Source organism: Corvus kubaryi, unplaced genomic scaffold (genome assembly GCF_017639235.1).
Source record: "Corvus kubaryi isolate FWS band 111438036 unplaced genomic scaffold, C.kubaryi_AGA036_p1.0 133, whole genome shotgun sequence".
Taxonomy (NCBI): domain Eukaryota; kingdom Metazoa; phylum Chordata; class Aves; order Passeriformes; family Corvidae; genus Corvus; species Corvus kubaryi.
In genome coordinates this window covers 312,323-327,499 of record NW_024580667.1, presented here as the reverse complement: position 1 = coordinate 327,499, position 15,177 = coordinate 312,323, and the positions used below count along the sequence as shown (strand labels likewise).

The window sequence follows — 15,177 nt, the reverse complement described above, 5'->3', positions numbered from 1 at the left end:
TTTCCATATTTCCTGCTTCTCTGGAAGGTGGAGGGATGAAGAAAAGGATGGAGACAGCAGGGTTCCTTTGTACAGGACAGGAACCGTTCAAGCCAAAATTGTCTTCCCACCTCTGTTCTTCCATATCTTCTCCCGTCACTTTACACAGCCTTTCACACCACAGAACTGCCAGTTTTCTTTCAGAGGCACAACACAAAGGTGTTAACTTGAATTTATATCCAAAAAGAGAGTGGTGGCATCCATCTAGCTCAGCTCAAGCCCATCAGCCTGTGCATTCTTGCACTGTTTTCTCCAATAAGCCCTAAGCCTGGTTGGTTATTTTCTTTTTGGGTCATTTTTTTCATCCTGCAGCTGTTGAGGGTGGTGGTAGCAGGATGGACAAGGGTTGAACCAACAAACAAACATGAAAGGAACTCCTCTGAAACCTTCCAAATCAAAAAGCACACACAACATTTTCTTTACAAGAGGTTTTAATGGAGACTCATATTTTTAAACCTCTCACACTGTACAACACATGTAACTGTACATCAAGCTCAGATAAAAAATAAAGCTTTCTTACAAAGTACATTTTTCCAGTGATTTTTTTCCTCTTTTTTTTTTTTTTGCAGTAAAAATAGCTGCTACATAAAACCCTCCTGATCTTTGAAAAGGAGTCACAGTTATTTCCAAAAATAGAATTCGTATTTTAATCATACAGAATAAACTGCAGGAAGAGACAAGTGAACTGAAAAAATAAGGCTTGTATATAAATTTTTTTTTAAAAGTACATGCATAGAAGTTGAAAAACATATGCCATTTATAAAGAAAAGAAGGTAATTTTACCTATACTAATATTTTCATTTTTCAGTTACAGAAGAAACCACAAACAGGCCCTTTCATGTCCCAGAATACAACATTCGTTTCCTGTAAAAATGCCAAAATGCACAAAGAATTGCCAGCTTCAGTCTTGGCAAAATCCTGGGCCCGGCCTCCCTCCCTGCCCCCCCAAATGCATGCACACTGAGCATAAAACTTCTGCTGTCTCTCAGGCCAATTAAATATTTGCAGAAGGTTGTATATCCTAGACAAACATGAAAAAAAAAAAAAGCCCCACATTTGATAAGTTTACATTCATCCTATTTCAAAACACACATACAATTAGTTTAATTTACACTATACAGTATCTGTTAAATAGGAACATCAGAGTTTCCAAAGGAATCACAGAATATATACAAACTGAATATTGAAATGGTATGATTTTCCTTCCCTTCTTTTAAAGGGTGGGGGTTTTTTGTTAACAGTTGCTACATCTGGTTTTGGACACAAGAGTGTTTATGTACCTATGCAGCACATTTCTGGAGTAGTAACAATAATAACAACAGCAATAAAACGTGCTTTAAAACAAAACTAATACCAGTCTCCTTACCGCTCATTTAAAATAAATTAGTTTGTTTGTTTTTAAATAAACTGCATGATACAAGATGTAAGCGAGGACAGCGGTGCTTCAAAAACATCCGAGCAAGAGTTCTGCTGCATCGCTGCTTTCTCCCAGCCAACCTTTGGTTTCAAAGCCAACCCATCCTCACACGGCAGTAAACGCTTCGTAGGGCAGGACAGGCAGCTGAAATGCTGACCCCAGGAGCATTCCCGCGTCTCCACGCCAGAGCCAGGGCTGTGCCCGCTCCCACAGAGCCCCACCGACCACACCGGGCCGCTTCCATCCAGCTCTCCGCGGTTACAAAATGGGTGAAGGCGCTGCTTTGCCGGCAGCCTCCCCCCCGCGCGCGGCGGGCCCGGCTGCGACGGCTCCCGGGCATTGTCCCCACGCGTGATTCCAGCCGGCGGCTCGTGGGGCCGGGATCAGTCCTCGGTGTCGGGCTGCACGCCCAGCATGGCGTGCAGCTCCTCGGGGGTGTAGCCCAGCAGGTTGTGCAGGTCGCACACGAAGCGGTACACGTAGCGCTTCCCCGACGTCTTGTGGATGATGTTCTTGTCGTAGTAGTAGCGCAGGCCCCGGCTCAGCTTCTCGTAGTTCATCTTGGGCTTGTTCTTCCTCCTCCCCCACCTCCGTGCCACCTGCCAGAAAGCAAAAGCAAAAGGGGTTTGTTCCAGCGCATGTTCTTCTTGGGTTTTATTTCAGCCACTTTCTCGGCCAGAGCATTTTATTTGCTTTGCATGTCCCAACCTCGTGAGAGAGGAGTTGGTGACTAAACCCACAAGGGACTTCAACAGCAGCTTCAGGAGAAAGGGGCTGACAGCAAAGGACACCAGTTTGTAGGGGATGGGCTAAAATATGCGTAAGGAGGTCAAGTTTATGGAGAAATGGCAGAATATCCCAAGTTGGCAGTGTCCCACAGGCATCAAAATCTAATTCCTGGCCCTGCACAGGACAACTCCAAGAAACACAGAATATCCTGAGCTGGAAGGGACCCACGAGGATCACAGAGTCAACCAGGTTAGAGAAGATCAAGCCCAACATATGACCCAACACCACCCTGCCAACCACACCACAGCACACAGACATAGCCACATCCATTCTTTTCTTAAACACCTCCAGTGACTCCACCACCAGTCCGACTCCTGGCCCTGCACAGGACAACCCCAAGAATCACAGAATACCCTGAATTGGAAGATCCCTGCTAAGATCATCAAAGTCCAGCTCCTGGCCCTACACAGGGCAACACCAACAATCCCATCCTGTGCCTGAGAGTGTTGTTCCAACTCCTGGAGCTCTGGCACAATCTGCTGTCTCAAAGAAACACTATTTTACCACTGATTTGCTATCAGGCAGCAGGGGACAAGTCTTTACTGGAAGTTCAATGCTATGAAGTTCCTGGTTTCTCTCCCCTCCTTTTTTTTTTTTTTTTTTTTAAATAAAAAAGTTCCACTGGACTTTTCATCCCATCTCTTAATACAGTAATTTTCCTACTGGAAACGGCATCAGAAAATGAAAAGGCATTTTGTTTCTTTTTAGTGACTGAAGTTCCCAAAATACTTCAAAAGCAGCACTACCGTATTTGATGTGCAGCTAAACACACACCTATATCCAGGACTGGGCCCACAGATGTCAGACCAGACCCCAAATCTTCGTTTTCACCCCAATTAGCCACATACCTCATCCGGGTCAGCAAGTTTGAATTCCCATCCATCTCCTGTCCAGCTAATGAATGACTGACAGGACTTGTCAGTCAGTAACTCCAGAAGGAATTGCCACAGCTGGATAGGTCCACTGCCTGTTGGGAAAGAGGAGACACAGAAAAACTACAAGTTAATACCCCTGCCAGCTCCCACCACAACCAACATACATGATCAGACTCGTATCACAGACCTCAAAATTAATCTGATTTATCTTTTTTATAGATCAGAAAGAAACCTTAAGTTTTACTCCATAGCGCAAATCTGCTCCCACCTATGTAAAAATGAAGTCAAGTTTTTCATGGAAACAAAGGATTTGAAGCAAGTTATGGCTTTCCCTTCATATGGATTCTTTAACCCTCACTCCCATCTCCCAACAGCTGCATTTCCAGCTCCAGGGCTTGCCCTGAAGTCCTTGACTTGGCAAACGTTCTACAGGAAAAAACCGATTTCAGCAAGGACTACAGCAACAAGGCCTTCACAACACCTGTGGGAATTCTCAAATCTGGGAGATTTTGTCCAAGCTCCCCTCTTTCTCAAACAGATCAAAAAGCACATTTGATTTTCACTTGATCTGACATGCCTGCCTGCCCCTTGCTTTGGGTGAATAATCCACGAGGACTTTCTTTAGTAACACATGAAATCAAAATTATTTGTGACTAGTGGTCTCCACCACCATGGCACACACTTAATGTTACATAAAAAAGGAGTGACCATTTCGCCTCACTACTCACCAGTAAAGCCAGCCAGGATGGCTGCTGGTATAACTGGTTTCCCTTGCTCCACAGGATCACTCCGTTCCTGAATGTAGTCTTTGAAGGACATGGTAGGTTTGCTCAGACACAAGGACTGGCTGCAGTCATCCTCGAAGCTCTCGTAGGATGGCACACGCTGCAAATCCACCAGGGAAGATTGGCTGTTCCAGGACTGCAGCATGGAATCCGAGCTCTCATAGCTCTCAGCACCACTGTCACTGGATTCATGTTCTCTCAGCTTGCCTTTATCAAATAAAACAATAAAAGAAATAAAATAGAAAGTGTTGGTGGGTTGCTTTTTTTTTTTTTCCTCCCCCTCAATCCAGCCTGTCCATGTAAATCATGTAAAGGAGCAAGAGACATTCAGGATATGGCCCTGGCCCTGTGTTTATCATGCAGATAATGACTCACCAGCATTATCCATCAGCAAATTGAGATTACTCCTTGGGAAATCTTGATTTACTGCACAGTAGCTCACACCAACAGCATCTGCTTGGGTTTTAGGGAACAATGGGAACTCTTGTTCTGGGTTGAGGAGATTCGGCGCTGTGGAAGTCTGACAGACGTCAGTCAGGAGACTGGGTTTGGGATAACTGAGGGCTTTAGGGTATCCAGGCATTTGCATTCCATAGGAATTCTGATCTACATTAACAGCTGAAAAAAGAAATGAAAGAATTAGATGATTTTTCCCTGGAGACCCTTAAACAAACTAATACACTAAATACACCAAATCAGATTCTGTAAATCCCCCTCTGCAACCTGCCAGCCACAAACGCCCATTGTTCGCTCTTCAAGGAAACTACAGAAAAAAACAGGGAAGTTTAAGTGGTTTTGAGCAAGGCTCTCATCACTAAGTAGTGTAATCAGGCTGAGCTGAAGCCTGACTGTGGTAGAATAAAACACAACATCAATCAAACAATCCGAGGGAGCCAGCACTGCATCCCACACACTTCCAGCAGCTCTAGCACACTTCCAGAGCCTTTAAAAAGGCCTAAACATAACTCTTGCTGCTCCCCAGTTTTTGACTCGGTTTCCTAGAGATGGGAGTGGTCATTCTGCTCCACAGATGTAGGTTTGGCATAGCAAGAGGAAATTTAATTTTCTCAAAGCCTTTGCTCTTCAAAAGATTTCCGATATAAATTAGGTGACAATTGAACAATACAAGGAAAGAAGGCTGGAGCAGCTGAAGTGAAATGTTCTCCTCAAGCACAGTAACTATTCTGGTGCTTTTTGGTTTTACCCTGGAATCTGTGACATGCTTAGAATAAACTGAGAGATGCAAAATATGCATTTTTAAAAATACTTACTTAAGGAATTATTATTGACCCAGTGAGGAACTGAGGTGAGGTGAGAGTTCTCCACATACTGATCCTGTGTTTTCTCTTGGCTGTCTGGGGAGAGGACAAAAAGAGAAAATTTGGGTTTATGGTTTTAAAGATCCAACCTGTATGCCAAGGAAAGCTTCTGACTCTTGGGAGTATTTTGGGGTCACCATTAACAAAAATTTTAGTATCACACTGTATTTGTATTGCATTCTCTCTCATGATAGAAATCACACCAAAACACCCAACCAACTTCCAACAGGCTTTAAACCATCACACCAATTGAATTTTAACATAAAACCAACAATAATTGCAGTGTGCTTTAAGGTCCAACTGTTGGTTAACTTTGTATTTCTGGGGTTAACTGTTTTATTTATGGGGTACTTACAGTGGTGTAACTTACCCCAATCTCATTTATTCCAGTGATTTTCCCAAATAAAACCTGCCCACAAATGTCCTCAGCCTGCACACAGAATGTCTGCAGCTATCTGCATCTGTGCTTTGCATACCAAGGATGTCCTGATAGTGCTGATAATGCTTTTATTAACCAAGTTTTAAAGTTCATTTCGAGTTTCATAGGCAATAAAAGCCCTTCATAGTGAAACCAGTGTTGAAATCGAGTGCCATTCCTGTTTCTGTTAGGAGAGCCCTAAACCAAAAGCTCTTTCTGGCTCTCTAACTACCTTTTATCATCTGTTCCAGGTGTTCCCACAGAATATCACCCACATAGTCAGGTGCCAGTTCCAGGAAACGCTCCTTGCCCAGGTTGCACAAGTCTTGGCCACTCATAAGAAACTGATGGAAGTTCACATTTGCCAAGCTGAACTCATTGGTAGCCCATGAAAGCCACTGGCAAACTTGCTGTTCAGTCCACAGCCAGGGATCTGCAAGACAGGAAGGATCCAACATTTAGAGATAACTCCTGGCCCTTGATAAAAAAGAATCTTCCTTAGAAAGCAGTGAATTAAAAAAAAACCCCAAAATTGTTTAGCCAAGTTATTTAGTTCTGAATTAATTCAGAATGAATGTATTCTTGAATTAAATAAAAAAAAAAAAATAACCCAGTCCTCTCTTTTCTTTCTGCATTCACTTGCAACCAGAGATGTACTCAGCTTGCTTGATTCTCTCTCAGGCTGCCAAAGCATGAGCTCTCCATGCACCCATTTTTAACACCAGCAAGTCTGGCCTTTCCAAGGCAAGCTGTGCCAGATTCACATAGGATCCATTCTTGTATTTCCTACTGACATCATTCTTTCCTTTTCAAAGAGCTGCTATTCAGCCTCCTCCTTAGCATTAAAAAAAAAAAAGAAAAAAAAAAAAAGAGCTTATAAATAGCAAACACTTACTATTTGGGATACCCAGCCGACACTGTTCCTTTGTGAAACCACTGAAAGTATCTTTCAGGGCCTGACTCATCACAGCCTTGCTGCACGGGGTTAACAGAGGCAATTCACAGTTGTTCGACTCTGCAAGAAAAGAATAGGGGTGGAGAGGAGGAAGAAGACACATTAACTTCAGGCCACTGAAAGGAGTGACTGGCTTTTGCTATCTGAAGAATTAAAAAAAAAAAAAAGATGCTAGAAAGTAGAAAGTTGGTGTTTTAAAACCAGAGATCACCATGCTCTAAAATCTCTGTGCTACTCCTTTGATAAGATTGCATCGCTAATTAAGAGCTTTGCAGCTTTCCATGCATAGATCTTACTCTCAGTAGTTACATAAAGTGCCTTTGTTGCAGGGAAACTTCACTGTTACTTTTTTTTTTTTTTTTAAGGGAAATGAGACTGCTTCTTCCTATTTTACCACCTACAATTTGCCCCCAGACTTCTTCGCAACTCTAGACAATCTTCATTTTATTTGAGAGCTAAGTAACTGACAGCAGGGTTGTGAAGAGCCAGCTTGCACTGTTTAACACTGCATTTCAGACCTTATCACATCACCCAAGGACATGGTGCAAAGGATTATCCCATCATCTGGACCAAACAAGTGTGACTGGTAACAAGCTGGGGGTGAATAATGCATCAAACCACAAAGTTGGCACCACTACACGTCAGTATAAATAACTAAGCTGCCTCACTGACTTTCAATTTTACTAGCAGATTCTATTTTAAGGATGAATTTGGCTCCCACTCCGTTTTTCTTCTTCGTCAGTTTTCACCAGAAGATGCCTTATTTTATCACAGAATGATGTCACTGAATGCTTTGGGCTGGAAGGGACCTTAAAGTTCCATCATCCAGTCCCACCCCTGCCATGGGCAGGGACACCTTCCACTATCCCAGGCTGCCCTTGGCAGACTCCAAGTCAGTTCAGAGCTGTGCAGCTCTTCTTGCTCTCCCAGACTATCTACAGGCTCCACTTGTGCTTCACTTCTGGTTTTACCACACCCTTCCTAATATCTGCAAGGCCTTGCTTTGCTGACCAGAGCAGGTGACTGATTAGGATCACATTAGAACAAAGGAGCTGTGGTTTTCTGGGTTTGAGGGCTGGAGGCTTTTTTCCCTACCCTAAGGGGAGATAAAAGGAGCATCAGGTAAAATATCTACATTTTGTCAGGGATTTTAGGCAAGGATTTGTATGGCACTCTCAGTGGGGTACTGTCCTACACACACACAAAAAAAAATTTAAAATATCTTTAAACATCCCCACCCTGTTTTTTAAGGTATGGAATAAAACATTCTTTGATTTAACACCACAGAATCAAAAAAGGAGCTTGCAGAATACCTGCACTTTAATTATGTTCGAGATGTTGCAAATTCAAATACACAAAACCCTTTTTTTAAAGATTTTTAAACTCTTATCTCTGCTTTAATGCCTACTAAGGCTTCTTCCATGAAAAATCACTCTATTCGGCTACTGCATCCCAGTTCCTATTGCTTTTCAGTACAGAAAACAACAACTACCCACGAAGAAATTCACATGAATAAAATCAAGCACATACACACAAGCCCATGTATTAAACCACTTCTTTCCAGGGAAATCCACGTTGCACTTGTAAAAGCACACCCAGGAAACATTAGTTAGACCCCACCAATTCCTGATCTGCTGACTGGACTGAGGAGCAAAGTGAGGAGTTACCGTAAGAAGTGGAGTCAAATCCTGTCGGCACTTCCTGAAGCGTTTGGTCCTCATTGAGTGAGAAAAAATACCCAGCGAAAAGCGAGTTGGAGCTGTCAAAGGTGTCAAACGCTGGCTGACGCTGCAAAGCACCAGAATAAACACAGAACAACGTAAGCATTTCGCTGGAGAACTGTGAACTCCAGTGCTAGGAAGCATCTGGGTTTGGTTTCCTAGATCTGGAGATCGTGCACAACCACTACCTTGAATCAGCTTTGAAACACAACCACAACGAGGGCACAGCTTCTGGTACGTGAGCAAAGCCAGTGATAAGGGCGAGGTGGGGGATGTTCTGCAGCTCACAGCAAAGCCAAATAAGGATATTCTTAGTTTTTTTCCTGTAATTGAGGCTTTTAACAATAGACAATCTGCATGTGTGTATAAAATACATATTTATTTCCAGGTACCTTTTAAAGAAAGCCTCATTTCCTTAACCCTTTAAAAGTTGATTATCCACTTGAGTATTTGATGGCAGATCAGTAAGTTTTGGGAAAACTGCCAGTGCAAAACCTACAGTAGATTTATGACGCTTTTTTTTTATTTTCTAAAGGATAAAACTCATCTGAGCCACATCACTTGAAGTTATACCAGCTTTACAGGACTTGAGGAAGGATGTTACAGCAACTTTTACTTCTGCTTTACTGAATTCACCAGCAACCACATTTTGAAGTCTTTCCAGTGCTCAGATGCTCAGTGAAACACTTCGAGTTTCATTTTACAGAAAAGGATAAACAAGACTGATAAAAACGTTCCAGATAAAAGTGGATTCTACTGATATACTGACGACATTCAAGAAATAGTTATATTTTGAAAACCTAACTCCTTTCAAACTTGACTTGTGCCAATTGTGTATGCCAGAAATACTGGTATGAGTTTACTACATTCCCCCCAACCACTTTAGTCTTTGGGGGGCAGAAGGAATGTGAAATAATTTCAAAAGCAACTTATGAAACTTGCCTGTTAGTCACAGGGAAACAATATCTGCAAGATCTTGAGGCAAAGATGGATAAAAGTTGCCACTGAGATCTTTTTTAGAGGCACCTGAGGATAGAACATTGCTCTGGAAAGCTGCAGCTGGCTCCTGGCAGCTCCTGCCCTTCAGAGAGCTGGAGACAAAGGCAACTTACAAATGCTTATTTGGTTTAGGCAAACACTGATTTGCCAGTTTGTGCCAAAGGAGTGGATTTAACCGAGGACAAGGCAAGGATTTTTCAGGGCACCATTCACATGCAATGCAAAAGCAACCTAAACTGTATTCCTGGAACAGCAAATTAGGATTAATATTCCTCACAGTCCCTAACTTTTCATGTCACCACAAACAGTATCAAGCCTCATTTAATGGGTTCAGAAATCTCCTGGCCAGCAGGGATAAATTGTGGGCCTCTGGTTCAGGTACTCCCCAAATCAAGCCAAAGTCAGCCCCGGGAAAGGCTCATCTCTGAATAAAACAAGTTAATAACAGCTGCCAAATCTGCTGGTAAAAGATTCCTTATACATTACTAGATAAAAGCTCTGACTCATTGCTAGCACCTAAAAGAAAGGGCAAGTTCTTTCAACACAATCTGGAAACTCCTGCATTTTGAGTAAATAGCTGACCCTTATCCTGAGTCACTGGAAAAAATGCTTTGGCATGTGAATGAGTAAAATCCATACCGTGCTGGTTTCATATTTCAAAAGGGAGAAAATTATTGTGTAAGCACGTTCTTGATTTAATAGTAGTAAAAGAGGAAAAAAACAATGCAGAACGAATTCTGCTTGTCCTATCAGTTATACAACTACTTCATCTGGCTTTTCAATACACGTAATTATTGCAGAATGAAATAAAATGGAATGTGAACAGCTACAGCATAGCAGAATACAAGTCTCTGACTTAATTCTATGACAACTGAACACTGAATAACTGCTTAGAGCAACCACTGTGCTAAGAGCACACAGATGTTAAGCTGGGAGATCTCCTGGATATTTTTGTGAGGAGGAAAAAAAGGTAAGAGGGGACCCTTTATGATAAAGCATCAGAGCAGTCAGCATCCCAGAGCCTCACTGATTCTTAAAACCATGGTCATTCCTCAAAGCTAATGAGAGCAGAAAGGGTCTCCCTAACCTTTATTTGGTTTACATTAATCAATGCTGTGTAGAAAATTGATACTGGGATTAAAAAGGAACTTGCACGAATGGGGTGAGGGGAAGCCGTTTAAGACTGAGTCTTCACAGCCTGCTGACCTCAGTTTGTAAATTCCTTTCAAAACGAGAGAACAGACACAGTCTACCTAAAGATAAAATAAATGTAATAGTATTTGGAGTTTTTACAATGTCTTGGACTTCCATTAATAACACCTGCAAGTAGTAAGTGAATAACCTACTTTTATTCCAAACAATGTTCAGGAAGGTACCAAACCTGACCAGTCCTATCAGAACAGGTCTCTGCCAGTCTCATCAAGTTAAAGACACAAACCCACCCCTGTTCCTCATCCTCTAACTTTTATTTTGGCACGAGTTCCACCAACACCACCAAATTTGAGCTCAGTTCTTGTCTACCTCTTTGAAATTCTTAGGATTTAGGGAATGGAGAGAGGCAGCCTTGTTGGGGAAGAGGGTTACACCTTTCCTATTTCAGTTCTGCTCTTCACATCTCTGTGGAACTCAGTGGGAATACTCTGGCAGAACACTACAGAGGAGCAATTAAACCTGTGTTCACTTGGCTCACCCAGTTCCTGTTCTAGCATCATAGGAACACAATAAAAGCACTGGCTGGGAGATGCCCCAGCTGGGTCTGGAAGTTGACAGCTCCAGGGTACTCACCTTGAGCATTCCTCTGTACATGTTTGACACGGGAGCTACTTGATCCATGTTCCTGATCCCAAAGTCACTCATCTGAAAAACGAGAGGGGCCACATTAAAAACACTGCCACAGGAGGAGGAAGCAGATGTTAACACATGTATCTGACTGCTCCAGCACGGAGTGTGGAGCAGCTCTGGGAATGAGATACAGGGAAAGCTTTTCCTTCTCACTGCCAACATCCCAACCACACAGGGCAGTTCCAGCTTGTTTTTCAACTGGAGAAGCTTTCACAAAATTTGTGTCTGTCTGAGAAGCTCACAGGAATTCCCTTGCCCACCGAGTACCTGTCCCTCTGGGATATTTTCCAACTTTTCACCCATTATCTTAGGTAATCAGTTTTGTGTTATTTTTGCTTACTCTATTCCCTCTCACAGGCCATGATTCACTTCAGACTCTGGCTTTCAGAGGAAGAGGAGTGACAGAGTGACACCGTGATACACCTTCACCTCCTGCATTCACCCTTTCATGAATAATCAGTTAAGCCAATTCCCAGCATCCCCAACCTCCTGCCCTTACTACTTGACTCCAAGCCATGTTATCTTGCACATCTTCTAAACACAGGATTAACATATTTATAAAGCTTTAGAGGGCCTAAGTTTTAACTGAAAAGGGGTTTATGCAGTAAAATACCCTTTTTAAAGGGCTGATAATGGGACCACTATCAGTATGCTCACGCCATTGAAGTCAAAGCTTTATCATATTGCCTTTATTACCAGGAACAGAGTTGTGTGAGGCCTGTGTAACTTTTCTCCTGTATATCACTTAAGGAAAACAGTGATAAGATTCAGATCCTCTGACTGACCTACTGGTAAGATCAAACATAAGGAATAAAGCCAGTTTTATGGCCATTGTTCAGGTTTATCGTGATGCTGCAATTCAGGTGTCAGTGAACGATACCTTATCAAGCTGCACTCTTAATTTTCCTTCCCTTTTTTCACAGCAGTGGGCTAAATTATCTTGCTCCACAGCAATTGCCTGAAAACATGCACTCGTACTTAAATAGCCACAGAGGACACTATCAAGATTTCCACAAAACTGTTATCACTTATTACAAGCCAAATCTATCACTCACCATGTTAACACAAGGAAAAAGAAAAACAAAATGCAATTTAAAATTCGGAAAAAATCGTAAATTAAGATCTAGCAAAATCAGCCCAGTTAAAAATGGCAACACATTCAAAAGCCGTGCATTATAAACAGAGAGGAGAATAAAAACATCCAACAGCCAAACACAAGGAACCCCTTCACCCTCTTAAATAGCTGATCACTTAAAAATAAAGTTAAAAAAAAAATAGCAAGAGTCCTTAACCTGAAAGGCCTATTTCACCTTCACTGGGCCTTATAATTGAAATAAAATAAATCAACTGACTCTGAAAGGAATATTCATTAATGTTACTCAAAAAGTGCAATCTACTGAATGATGTTTTTTACCTCAAACAGCACGTACAAATATTTGATCTAAATTACACATCTCATTGAGCAGCAAAGAATTTCACACAGCGTGAGTCTCACTCAGCAAGCATCCTAATCTGTTCATTAAATTTGCCACAGTTTAAACAACTGTTTATCCTTGCATTTGGCTGGGCTTTTAAGAAAGTAAATTTCTAACACCCTTTGTTTTCCCTTTGATTTCTGCTCTGGTGTCCAGAGATAACTGGCTCAAGGATTTGAGCATTTTGAAAATCTTATACGTATATTCTGTAAGTTTAGGTCTGGTCCCTGGTTACGAGTACAAATAAGATTCCTGGCACTTTGTCTGCAATTCTGACCTCTCCACAAATCCTGTTAGGCACTTCCCCATCCACCAAAAGGGCTGGGATTCTCTCCTTCCTGGTTTTTTTTGTTTCTTTAGAGATGTTTAGGGCCCTAAGACAAAAGGTTTATACCAAGTGTTGATTACACAGCATTGCTCATTAACCCAAGCCCCTGCTTCTCCACGCTGGGTTTGCTCCGTGGCCTTGCCTGGAAGGAAAGCTTTGGGAAAATGAGACACCGAGCTCTGGCTGAATAACACATGGAGATCCTCAGCATGTTTTGCAACACTCCAGCTTTCTTCCTCCAACCGAATATCTCAAGCAGAGGAATTTCTATACCCTTGGCTCATCCCACATCAGCTTTCTCCCAATCTGCAGCACAAATTTCCAGCCCTGAGATACGAAACCCATAGAGAGATATCACAATAGAAACAGAGCTGGAAAGGCAACTTGGGTTTTCGTGGCACAAGAGGGTTAAATCTGGCTTCCTGCTGGACTTAGAAAGCTGCTGGTTTAAGTTCAGAAAAGCCACTAGGGCCCAACACGGTGTGACTGGGCCTCACCTCCGACTCCTCCACTAATGCTGATGACTGCGACTTGCCAGCTATAATTGGTTTAACTGGCAGGACACCTTCCTCAACACCCCCGCATAGCTGAGTGGGTGAACCAGAACAGGGTCAACAGGATCAGGCACTTATTAACTAATACTCCTGAATTCTGATTGCCTTCTTTTCAGCAACAGCCAGGTGCCTGCCCACAGCTGGACGCAGCTGGGCAGCATCCACATGGAGAACTGAAGCGCGCTGGTGTCCCCGATGTATCTGATGTACCTCCAATGCTGTTTTTTAGGTTTGGGGTTTTTTTTTAGTGGGGGGAGGGAGGAGAGCGGGAAGGGGGAAATGTGCCTGATTGTTGGTTTGTTTTTTTTTTTTTCTATATGGCAATTTTTTCAGAGAACAAACAGCCTCCACAGGAAGAGGGTCGGAGAGAACCGCGTGCCCCGTGCAGCCCCTGAGCTCCCCGAGCCCCGCCGGGAGCCTGCCTGCCTTCTCACACACATGACACACGCTTCGCCCACATAAAAAAAAACTTCGGTGGGGAGATCACACAGCCCAGTCCCTTTAAAGTCCTAACCAAATCCAGAGCGCGCTGCCCATTAACCCCTTCCTGCCGGGGCGCGCTGCCGCCTCGCCGCGGCATCCCCCGGGGGATGAGCCCCCGGCCGCTTTCCTCAACCCCTCATCGCCGCCGGGGGAGGCTGATCGGGGCGGCTGGGGGCTGCGCTCGGCATCCCCGCGGAGAATCCCCAGCGCGGATGGGTCGGGGCGCATCGGCGTGGAGAGGTCCCGGAGCTCCGACGAGCCGCCCCCCTTTTCTCCTTTTCTCCCCGCTCCCTCCCCGCCGCCGCCCCCGCCTCACCTGGCCCCCGGCGCTCCGCCGCTCCTGCGGTCCCTCCCCGGCGGCAGCCCCGGCCCCACACGCGGCGTCCAAGGGAACGCGGCGCCGCTGCCTCTCCGCGAGCCAAAATATCCTCGATGCGGCCGCGCCGGCCAACAACAACAGCGCTGATCCCGGCGGAGAGTCCCGACGAAAGGAGGGGGGCACAGAAGGGGCGGGATGCGGCAGGGAAGGAAGGCGGGTGCCCGCGGTGCGTGGGCGCTGCCGGCCGGGCGCGGGTGGCCCACGGGGCTGCGCTGGCTCCGCTCGGCTCCGCTCGGCTCCGCTCGGCTCCGCGCTGTGCCGCCCGCCCGCCCTCGCAGGCGCTCTTCAGCGGGCGGGGGGAGGCGGCCGGACCCGCCTCCCGCAAGCCCGGCCCCTCCGCTTGTTGTCGTCGCTGGTACCGGCACAGCCGCGCTCGGCCCCGGCTCCGCCAGCGCCGGGGGATGCGGAGTGCGGCTCGGGGAGGAAAAGAGGGGGAAAGCAGTTTTATGTCGTTGCGAGAGACGAATGCTGTTTTTTATTCCTCCCCTCCCCCCTGGTTATGCGTGAGATAATTTGTGCTGGACGTTTTCCATGCTTGTTTTTTAATTAATGTCTCTGGTCGAGGCGGGTAAGATTAGGAAAGTTAACCCCTAAAATTCCAAATAGAAATAGTCTGTTTGGACATCAGGAAGAATTTCTTCACAGAAAGGCTGATTAGACATTAGAACTGCCCAGGGAGTTGGTGGAGTCACCATCCCTGGAGGTGTTCAAGGAACAACGGGACGTGGCACTCGGTGCCACGGTTTAATTGACAAAGAGGTGGTCTGTCAAAAGTTGGACTCGATATTCTCAAGAGATC

General features: G+C 44.4%; 1 protein-coding gene across 1 annotated transcript; it reads right to left on the bottom strand.

The window, feature by feature from the left end:
• Positions 1–452: 452 nt before the first annotated feature.
• Positions 453–14,679, bottom strand: ETS2 (ETS proto-oncogene 2, transcription factor). Its single transcript, XM_042033184.1, has 10 exons — positions 14,316–14,679; positions 11,103–11,174; positions 8,265–8,385; positions 6,538–6,657; positions 5,875–6,075; positions 5,177–5,260; positions 4,281–4,523; positions 3,849–4,112; positions 3,094–3,212; positions 453–2,055 (listed from the first exon to the last, which is right to left on the bottom strand). The coding sequence occupies exons 2-10, from the start codon at positions 11,172–11,174 to the stop codon at positions 1,840–1,842; spliced, it is 1,440 nt and encodes a 479-aa protein (XP_041889118.1). The 5' UTR covers positions 14,316–14,679; the 3' UTR covers positions 453–1,839.
• Between the last annotated feature and the right edge of the window lie 498 nt (positions 14,680–15,177).

Excerpts from the sequence above, each read along its gene's own strand:
- ETS2 (XM_042033184.1), bottom strand. The coding sequence starts at position 11,174 with ATGAGTGACTTTGGGATCAGGAACATGGATCAAGTAGCTCCCGTGTCA. Across the intron at positions 4,524-5,176 it reads GGTCAATAATAATTCCTTAA|CTGTTAATGTAGATCAGAAT; the intron begins GTAAGTATTTTT and ends TTCTTTTTTCAG. Across the intron at positions 2,056-3,093 it reads AACTTGCTGACCCGGATGAG|GTGGCACGGAGGTGGGGGAG; the intron begins GTATGTGGCTAA and ends GCTTTCTGGCAG.